The 11,641-nt window shown below is 28.7% G+C and overlaps 1 protein-coding gene across 1 annotated transcript; it reads left to right on the top strand.

Annotated features, from left to right (window-relative positions):
- Positions 1-7,517: 7,517 nt before the first annotated feature.
- On the top strand, positions 7,518-9,864 carry LOC112602222. The gene has a single exon (XM_025350179.1). The coding sequence runs from the start codon at positions 7,588-7,590 to the stop codon at positions 9,595-9,597; it is 2,010 nt and encodes a 669-aa protein (XP_025205964.1). The 5' UTR covers positions 7,518-7,587; the 3' UTR covers positions 9,598-9,864.
- Positions 9,865-11,641: the final 1,777 nt, after the last annotated feature.

The raw sequence follows: 11,641 nt of genomic DNA, 5'->3' as shown, positions 1-11,641 counted from the left end.
ATTAATTATTCCATACGAAAAACTAATCTGAGCAGAGACCATTAGCCAACTTACTTATATTTCTAAGGATATTTTATTAGTTATTCAAATTAGTAATGGTAATACCTACCTAAGGAAGATTTAATATATTTTTTTATTAATTTGCAATTATTTACAATTGATTTGCTAATTATTAACGTTGATTTAACACGGATCGGACAAAGTGAGGGAGATGACTGACAAAATTTAGCAAAAAATTCACCTAAATTATAATTTTAATTCGCAAATTTTAAAAATTAATTTGCAATAAGCTTGCTAAATATTTGCATTAGTTTATAAAATTTTTATAAAGGCGGGATGACTAACTTAACGACTATGTTAAATTTGAACTTAACGTCATTGTATACAAAAACCAATTCTGAGCGGAGACGGTCTATCCAAGCCCGGATCAAGAGCTTCAGGGGCTCAGGGGCCAATACATGGTTGTGGGCCCCCGTCAATAAAAACAATTCTTTAAAATTATAAAATTATACAATAAAACAAATTTAAACATTTTTATTTAAGTATGATAACTAAAGAGCAGATTTTTAGGTTCTTAAAAGCTTAAAATATGATGCTAATATGTTCTAAAAAAAAACCCTAAAATATTCTCTAAATATTTCTTAAACTTGTAAATATGCAGATAATATGATTATTTGTTTTTTTTCCAAAATAATTCAATTAAAACAATAAATAACTTATGTACCATTCCTTTTTGGTAACATATAAAATATTTAACTATAAAAAATACAAAACAGTTAGGTTTATGAATACAATGAAATATATTATATAAAAACAATACATAACTTGTATGGTCTTTAGTAACAGCTAAGTTATTTAACTATAAAATATAAATCAGTTCATACTTAGTTACCTTTATAAATATAATGAAATATTAATAAAAAAAAACAAATAAAATTAATAAAAACAAAATTAGTTCATACTTAGTTACCTACTAAACTATATCACCATCAGTCCTAAATACTGTATCATTTGTTTTATTATACGACTCTATCCACTGTTTATGTAAATATTTTAAACTTTTGTTAATTTTCGGTATTTAAAAAAAATAAAAATGAATATTACAAATTTAACTAAATCGTCAGACATTAAAGTTAAAATAATATAAACAATATAAAAGTAAAAATAGATTTATTATTAGAAATCATTCTTATCACGTTATTATAAGATCGTAAGTACAATCATGAATTAAGAGTAACAAAATGATCATCATTACCAATTTGATTACAAACAAGTAGATAATTGGATGATTTTTAATTTTTATCATTCTTATATAAAATAATTTCTTTTCCTTGACAAAATTGTTGCTGGAAAATATCACAAATCAATAAATTAATAATGTATAATATGATTTTTTATGAACAATAATAGAATATTATATTCTAAAATATGAAAAATAGGCTAAATATTCTCTTAAGTCCAAAATATGCTTTAATATGCTAAATACATTTTTTCCTACGAACTCTGTGATGGATAAGTCGTCCACATTTGTCACTCTCATAAAGCTGCATAAAACCAATAAAAATATGTAAAAACCTAAAAATCCGTTCTCTAATGATAACGATTGATGAGGATAAAAATATTAAAAAAATATTATATTTTTATTAAAATATATATTTACACATAAAATTAAGTTTTGTTTATGTAAACAGATTTAGTCGGTAGGTATCTAAATTATGAGTATCCATGACCGAGACAGTCACATAAACAAATTTTCCAAATTCTATTTTTAAATACAGTAATATCAAAATATAAGCCTATTCCCAACAAACACAAACTTGGCTATGACGCTATGTTTCCCCACTTACCATACTATTGGTGGTAAACACGGTCAACGGGCCCCATCGACTATTAGTTCAAACAAAAAAAAAAATAAAAATATTTTTGTAGGTACTATAAAAAGTACAAATTATCACTTAATGTAATTTTAAACCGAGAAAACTATGGGCCCCGGGAACTTGGCCCCTCCTGCCCCCCCTTATTCCGGGCTTGCCCAACACTGCTACTACGTTAGGCTGATTTCAGTTTTTCCATAAACAATGCATTTATTATATTATTAATATTTAATTATTATAATAATGTATATTTATACTTTATTATATTTTTGTTATTAACATTTGAGTTGATAATATCTTACTGTAAAGTGTAAATACCGTAAAATAGTGTGAATAAACTATAAAGTCATAGAATATAAATAAATAATATCATAAAATTCTCCAGATTTATGCTACAAAAATTTATAAAAATAATTGCGTTTGTATAATTTTTAGATTTTTTAGTTTCTGTTAAACTATTTTAGAGGTACATTGTGTTACATTTTCATATCCAAGCAATAAAAAATGAAGGTATTAAACATTTTTTACCACCCACAAAATACTTGTAGTTTGAAAATGTTCGTAATTTTGGTGAATGTCAAGTCTGCCAAATAATTTATTGAACATTACACATTAATCATAAAGAACTCTGGCGTTCAAGCAAGAATTAAGAAAGAAGCACCTCTTGCCGACTTCATTCCTTGTTCTGCTCATTCCCTCACCCTTGTGGGATCATGCGCAGCTAGTTGTTGTCAAGAAGCCAACAATTTTTTTGAATCTATTCAAAAATCGTATGTTTTTTTTTTCGTCATCTACTTCTCGATGGTTGATAATAAGTAAACATGCAAAATCAACTCTAAAAGATTTATCAACTACACGATGGTTTTCCCGTGATGACGCATGCCAAAGCTTAAAGACAAATTTAATTGCAATAAAAATATCATTAGAAGAACTAACTAATAATGAAGCTGAAAAATCACAAGCTCGCTGTGAAGCAAAAGGACTACTTCTACGATTAAATCGTTTAGAAACTGCCTTCATGATTTATTTTTGGAGTGATATACTTTGATAAAATAAATTATTACTTTCAGTTGCTTATAACACGAAATAAATACATAATAATTGACAATTTAGTTTTTTTTTTTTTTTTATTAATATAAAGTTTTCCTGACAGTCGACATCATCTAAACTTAGGTGTAAAGAATTAATTATTTTTAACATTTATAAATTAGGTCACAATTATGGTATAAATAGTTAAAACTATGGTTTAAAATATACAGAAAGGATAAGATTGTGAAACATTAACAGATAATAAAAATAATAAAATATAAGACAATGTTTACATAATAATCAGTGGCGGCTCGTGGCTTGGACGACGGGACGATCGCACCTCCTATACTAAAATTAAAAAATAAGAAAATTTATTGTATAATCTTAATTCTGATTTTTAAAAATATTTATTATTTATTATTATAGTTATAACTTATAAAGGTATAATACATTTGTCGTGTGCGAACATTACATTATTTTGTTTTCTGATAATAGAAGCGTATCGCATAATATGATACGCATCGTATTTGGACGACCTGCAGCGTCGTCGTCCGTCGGCGTATGGTTCGTATGTATAAGCGAGGCGCTGAATGATGCGGGTGGGTACATTTGTTGCGTTTTTGTACTGGTATTGGACGACCGGCAGAGTCGTCCAAGCAATATTGCCAATATTCCGAATACGTATGTTACAAGCGAAGCGCGCAATCGTGTGCGTGCGGTTACGTTTATTGTACGATGTTATTATACGGGTTTGGACGACCGATAGCGTCGTCCATACAGTAATATATTACTATATATATATTGGGTAATTTATTTTTAAAATTAACAGCGCTAAATAACTCCATAAAATAATTATTTTAAAATTATGTACTAAATCATATAATGTTATAATAATAATATAATAATAATATACTATGATAATTATATGAATAAAATAGTAAGCTTTAAAATAATAATAAAATAATAATATGTGTATTGTGTTTCATTTTATTATATTTAATTTGACAATTTGTTAAACCTATGATTAGTGGTATTTTATATTTTAAAGTCGTACCCCCACTATCAGCACCCACGAGCCGCCACTAATAATAATAGTAGATTAATGATTTAAGACGTCGTGTGGGCGGCCGCGTTGGAGACAATTTAGTTGCGATAGCACTATACACGGAAAATATCGGTTTATTCATTAAAAAGTAATTTATAGGCTTATCGCTTTTTTCTGTCACTTCAAAAAACCGGTCTAGGAATGTGTAAAATATGTTATTAAAATTATTGTAAACAGCGATAAACGGTTAACACTATCGTTATCTATAATTATAGAGCGCGGATTTCTATGCAATTGCATATTTTTTTCCTTTTAATATTTTTGGATTTTTGTCAGTTATCTCCACGAATTATCATAATTTGAAGCTAATGGTGAAATTTTTTTTTGCATATTTCTGCATATTTGAAGGTTATTGTATATTTTTGCATATTTTGGCAAAATTCAAAATTTATTGCATATTGAAGCGAAAATTTAAAAAAATTTAAAAAAATGTATAGGATAATATTTTGTCAAGTAGAATGATTTAAAATTTATATCTATTCATTTGGCATTTTTAGTGAAAAAAATAGTCATAAAAAAGTCTGGAAACTCGAAATATGACTTTACATCTAAGCTTTTCAATAATTGACGAAATGAAAGAAAAAATGCATTCTATTCCTGGATTGAAAGGTGTAACACTTACAACAAAATTGAACGAGCTTTCCAATAAAAATGAAGGTCTGAAAATTCTACGAAAAATTAATTCAGTGTTATTAGGCGAAAACGTTCATCTTGAAGATCTTTATCGAAATCCGAAAATACTAAGTTGCTTCAAATATGCCCCAATAACTTCGGTTGACGTCAAACGTTCGTTCTCAGTCTTTAAAAATATGTTAATCGATAAACTATACAACTTCATAGAAGAAAAATTTGAAATGCATATGATTATTAATTTTAATAATAAATAAAATTTTAAAAATAAATTAAGTTTAGAAAATTCCCTAAATTGTTTATTATTAAGTATTTAAGTAATTAATTATAATAAGTTTTATTGTAAATTTTAAATAAATAAAAAATTCTTGCATATTTTCATAATTTTGACTGCATATTTTCATAATTTTGACTGCATATTTTCATGATTTTTACTGCATATTATATGCCATATTTCGATACTTTTAAGTGCATAAAAATCCGCGCTTTATCTATAAATACATCATAAAATAGATAAAATATATATTATGTGCGGAAAACCAAAATTATTAAATAAATATGTTTTGCAGTACAATTATTTTCCCTCCACGGGTCGCCAAATGCCGAACACTAAAATTGTATTTATGATAGCTGCCGAGAGGCAGCGTTGTATGAATTAATATTGTATTATTGCTACTGACCAGGGCTTGCATTTGAAAAAAAAATGTTGTTATACGTTATTTACAATTAAAACGTTATACAAATGGTGAGTTTATTTTTATTCAGAATTAAAATTTTTACTGTATTAAAAATATTTTAAAAAAATGTGTATGTTTTTTTAGAGTATTTAAACCAAAAATTATTTGTCCGTTTTTTTTTTTTTTTTTTTTTTGTAACCCTATATTAGATTAGTTAATTATATTGTCACGGAGTCGTCACTCGTCACTTGACAGACAGAGATGGGATTTTCAACTCATTTACATGAGTCAGTTCACTTGACTCAATCCACGCAAATGAGTTGACTCGGGGAGTCAACTCAGTGAATCAACTCCCAATTTCCATTGACTCCCATTAACTCCTAGTTATCAGTTCATTAAATTAAACAACTCTCGTAAGACAATTCGTTTAAGAGTTACTTCAGAGTATTAGATCATCTATCACTAAATATATGAACTATTGATTTTTAAAAATGTATGAAGACCTTATTTTATTAATTAATTTTAATTTACTAAATTGTTTTTGTTGTTTAATACAATACAATTGTTGTGATCCAGTTGTGGAGCACGGTTGACGAAGGTCGATTCAAAATAAGTTAACACGTTGATTGATTAACTATTATTGTATGTTTATTAATATTTGATTAGTATTTAACACTTTTAAACACTCAGAGTAATGTTTACAACTTAAGACAAATACTTCTAGCATGGACACTGTCAACTAGTCGTCGTGCAAAAGTAATGTGCATAGGTTAGAGCGCCCTTATATATTGAACAACTGCCGGATCCTATAGTCACAAGGTCTCGTTTAAGTATTCATTAAGCATTTATTAATTTTAGAAATCTGCTTTTCCTTGTAATAATCATTAACAGCTATTAATACACTGTAACACGTATTCGATACTTATGTAATACTTGTCTATATGTGTGATCTTACGTGCTGCGACTATCGCAACACAATAATATGTCATATACTTGTGTGCTTATTATTTAGTATGTATATTAAAATATTATAAAATGAAGAATTAATTTGAACTTTTATTTTATATACAAATTTAATTTAAAATGTTATATTATTGTGAACATATGAATGATTTATTAAATATATATATATATTTATTTATTATATTTTTTTATTTATTTATTTTTCAAAAAAAAACAATATGCCCCATGAGTTCTTAATTTGAAATACAAATTCATGTTAAATATAATTAGTGTATTCGTTTGTTTTTTCATAAATTATATTTTGTGGACAAATACAACGAAATGGAACACTACAAGGTAGCATAAATAGCTTTTTTATTTTAAATATAAAAATTATAAAATAATAATTTTATAAATTAGAATAAGCATTGTACCAAACTACTAATATATACTAAAATGCTGATCTTAAAAAAAAAAATTAAATATCGCATATAGTATATAATACACTCCTAATTGCATAGTGATACGTTATAACATGTCAAGTCTTGTTGCAGTATGGAAACTAATATGATTTGATGGTATAAAATTGTCATTAACATACAATAACATTGACTTAAATTGTGACATCTTAATTGGTAATCGTCTTGTATTCTTGTTGTTTATTGCCGTGCTCAAAGTTAGTGTTTCAAAATTGTAACATAATATACATAATATGTTAAAATAATTAATAATATAGGTAATAGGTATTATAATGCTGAGTTGGCGTGTTCACTGTTCACCGAATCGTGATATTATTCTAATAAACTAATATTGATAATGAATCAAATATTTATTTTGTATTTTATTAATTTGTTGTCTTGATAATAAATTTGTTGTTTTTATAAAACTATAATACATTTGATAACATAATGTGATGAATACGACGTCTTTACGTCACAATATCACCGCTACCAATGCGAGTCTGTGAATCATACGCGTTACTAACATACCTTACGTTACGTATATGGTTACGGTTACCTATTAGAATAATATTATTATGTACAATCATCATAGACCTTTACGTTTACTTATTACTTAATATGACCAGAGTTAGATGAATTAGTATTGAGTCAGTAAATCTAAATTCGTATTATCACCCATAATTCATGAATTGATAAGTAGTAACACAAATTCATGAGTTGTAGTGAATCAGTGCGGTAACACTGAGTTATTGATTCACTCACGAATTACCCATCACAATATCACATGACATGAGTTGACTATTGATCAGTCGCTCACGTACCACGGTAGTGTCATTACTAGTTCTGCGTGATTGTGTAAATTTTTAAATATGATTGTGTTAGATGAAAAGAGTGTGTACACTAAGAACTCAGCGAAGACTACAGTTATTTCACATTTCAGGCGTGTAATTTTTGATGACAATTTCGATTTGTTAGTTAATAACTCTGACGGTTTTTTTAACGCGACCTCGTTATGTGATATGAAAAATAAAAGAATATTTCATTTTCAAGAAAGTAGAATTTACAAGCATTTAGAACCGATGCTATTGCAGAAAATTGAATTCTGTGATAAAGTGCAGTACAAAGCTCGTGATTTAGGATTCTCCGACCAATCGGCCGTCAGCGGTATGTATTATCATCCGATATTATTTTTGGCTTTGGCGTCATGGTGCGGCGAAGACTTCTACGTCAAGGTCGCCATAGCCGTCAACAGTTTTTTCAATCAAACCGCCGAACGCCGTGCGCTGTTCGATCGGACATTTTCGTTGAAACCGGTGGACCTGCCGGCAAGAGACAATGACAACTGTGTGGACACGCCTTACCCACTCCTGCAAGGGTATCGAATGATAATGTACGCTGGATTCGAACTACAATTATTAGACAAGAACAAATATATCAACGCTTCGAGTTTTTGCTACAAATATAGCAATCCGCAAAAGTCTTTAAAAATGTTTTCCAAATCAGCCAAATTTATTCAACTAATCAAACACTTGAAATTAATTTTGAATTTAAATCCGGTGTATGATCAGCATAATGTTAACCAAAGGTCTCCAGAGTACGGTACATTTTATCACCCATTGTTGTTTTTGACACTGACTTCATGGGTCGATTCCGATTTTTACATCATAGCGTCGAAAATCGTGTTTGCATATTTATTGTCGGATGTCGGTGACATTACCGACATAATTAGCAATAATGTATCCGCAACCACGGTGAAAAGATCTGACACCACAGATGTATTATCGGTAAACGTTATAAAGTCACCGGCCCAGAAGGAACCATTATCGACAAATGTTACTACAGAATCGCCATATTTAGCGCCGACGACACCATTATCAAATGAATTGCCGGTACCTAATGAACGTGAATCTACGTTTACATGGGTCGATAACAGTAACACCTGTTCGTCGGTTGAATTTAATAACACCCATGTTAATAACGTGTTGGTTAACGTTTACACCGAAACTGAAATGGAAATTGAACGCAAATCATGGCAAAAACGTTTAGAAAACGCGGAACGGAATCACTTGACACAACTCGAGGAGATCCAGCATGAATTAAAAAAGGTTTTGGATCAAAAACAATCCGAAACCGCGGTATTGTTAAAACGTTTAAATGATGTCGAAAAAGAAAAAAACGAATATTTTTTACGAAGCACCGAACATAAAAAACGTGTCGATGAACTGACTGAAAACCTGGCACAGTTGGAGTTGTCCAATGAGCATTTGCGAATAACAAAGTTGAAACGGAACGTTGTAGACGAAAAACATAATTTAATACGGGATGTATATAAATCCACGTTTGGTAAAGACCGAATGGAAATTTTAATAGTCACATGCTCCGGTAATGGTAGCCAATATTATGGTTTTCGACGTAAGCTTAAAGGCGCACTGAACGCCATCAACAGTCGTACGCGCTTAGAGCACGGCGATAGCGTGCAATTATGGTTTCTTTCGAATAATGCCAAACAAGACTACATAGATTGTAAATCATATCTGTACGACAAAGCAAACGAAACGGGCATTAAATTGAAAACACACTGCAATAGTATCACTGTCGGTGGCACTCCGAGTATCGATAAATTCAACACCGTGGAACTCATGCAAGATTTTGGTAAATTGATCGGCATGATTGAATTGGACGCCGGATTTCTACAGAGGGTGTTAGAATTATTACAGGACTGTTATGTGCAGACGTCGTCGCCCACATCATCCCGACATAATCAGACAGATACTGTTGAAGCTCTTGCCCATTTCATCTCGCAACAGTCCGATCAAATGGTTCGAGACATATACCAATATGTGTTTGATGATTACAAACAATACAAACAGTTAAATTAATATACTACGGTGGCTATTTTTGTGTGCACTACGACACACTTTGTGCACTACGAAAAATAAAAATGTGCACCTGTGACTTTATTATATGCAAGCTGCATGGTACCATCTGCAGCCGTACTTTAAGATTTAAGAAACAATTTTATTTATAAAAAATTAAAATAAGCTTTTATAATATAAAAATTAGAAATTTTTATTTGTAAATTTGTGGTACTATCATTATATATTATATATTATCTGCCTCTGCAGATAAGGTTATTCATGCCAAAATTTAATTGATTATCAATTTTATATTATTATAATTGTTAATTGTTATCAATTGACAATTATAATCGTTTTGTTTGAAGTTTAATTTCAAAATTGTTATTATACATTGTTCAGTTTTTATTTATTTTGTATTTTAATATATTATATTATAATTATCAGTTATATACTTTTATATATTTAATTATCAGTTATATACTTTTATATATTTAATTAGCAGTTATATACTTTTATATATTTAATTAGCAGTTATATACTTATATATATTATTTTTATAATTAGCAGTTATATACTTATATACATTATTATCATACCTGCATACGAATATGAATAAAAATCCAAATAAAAAAATGAAAACTAAATGATTTTTTTATGACAAAACTGCCAAAACCGAATTCTGGTAATTTAATTATTAAAACTTTAAAAATAAATAAAAAATATGTAAATGTAGTAATTTATAAATGCAATACTTATTTTAGGAAACTTATACGAAACACTTATTGGAAACTAGTAGAATAGTTAATAAGCCATTAAGGCCCCTGCAAACGTGTCATTTTTAAGGAGTTGTGTTTAGGCAATTATATTGTTTCTTGCAGTCACTGCTCGTCTTTGTGTGTGTAGTAAATGATTATTAGTGTGTGTACACTCCTCAACCGTCACCCGCTACCCACATCAATGCACAATTATTCATTGTTTACTTCTTATCTGGTTTTTCGACGGCTGGTCATTAAAACGAAATGTAATTACGTAAATAATATTATGAAAATAATTAGGTATATTTTAGCGATTTTCTGTAGTTATATTGCTGATTGCAATTTGTGCAATTGATAAACAATAATTTGTAAAACTAACATTATAATTAGTGATGGGCATAATCGAGATATATAATCGAGATATCTCGATTGTTTTTCATAATCGAGATATTTCGATTATGAGTAAAATAATCGAGTAATCGAATAATTTTGATTATGAGTAAAATAATCGAGTAATCGAGTAATTTCTGATATGAGTAACGTAATCGAATTTTGAAATGTTTTGAATTATTATCTGGTAAATGATTATTTAGTAGGTATATTTTAAATCTGAAAAATGGTTTACATATGACATTACAATTTTCAATGTAGTACATATTTAATATTTATGATTATATGTATTTATTGTCCATCTACTTTAATCCTGAACAGGCTAAACTACTAAGTTCTGATTCTCTCGCTGGTTGTGAACTTATAAAACATTAATAAGGTGTGAAATTTTAATTATGATGGTCAAGCCGGCTATCGCTACCTGATCTGATGTTTTTATTTTTTAATTTGTTACAGTTATGTTTTTAGTCGTCTCTACATTCTAAATGTCTAACTCAGTTGTATAACTAAACACAGACAATGCGATGTATGTTTATAAATGAAACAATATACACATTTATTATTTTTATCAAAAATAATTTTATTCATAGGCGCGTTATAAATAAACTCTGCTATCGCAAATCACCATTTTACTGTTTAATTTTAGGAGGGACATGTTGACGATTTTTTGATTGTTTTTTTTTTTCCAAATATAATTGTTTAACAATCTTGCAAGCCAAAGCCATAAACAGCACTTTAGCAGTTAACCTTAACAGTTGACAATCGTATTTTTTTCGACAGTTTCAAAAGTATCAAATTTCAGAAGTATTTTCTTAATTTATTTAAATATGAGACCGGGCTGTAAGCAACGTTCCGTTGTATGGGATCATTTTAAAAAACATTCTAGTAATAAAACGGTTACGTGTCAAATATGTAAAAAG

Source organism: Melanaphis sacchari, unplaced genomic scaffold, assembly GCF_002803265.2.
Source record: "Melanaphis sacchari strain LSU unplaced genomic scaffold, SCAv2.0 Contig85_pilon_pilon, whole genome shotgun sequence".
NCBI classification, from domain to species: Eukaryota; Metazoa; Arthropoda; class Insecta; order Hemiptera; family Aphididae; genus Melanaphis; species Melanaphis sacchari.
This window is presented reverse-complemented; position numbering and strand designations above follow the sequence as displayed.

Coding starts and splice junctions, on each gene's coding strand:
- LOC112602222 (XM_025350179.1), top strand. CDS start 7,588: ATGATTGTGTTAGATGAAAAGAGTGTGTACACTAAGAACTCAGCGAAG.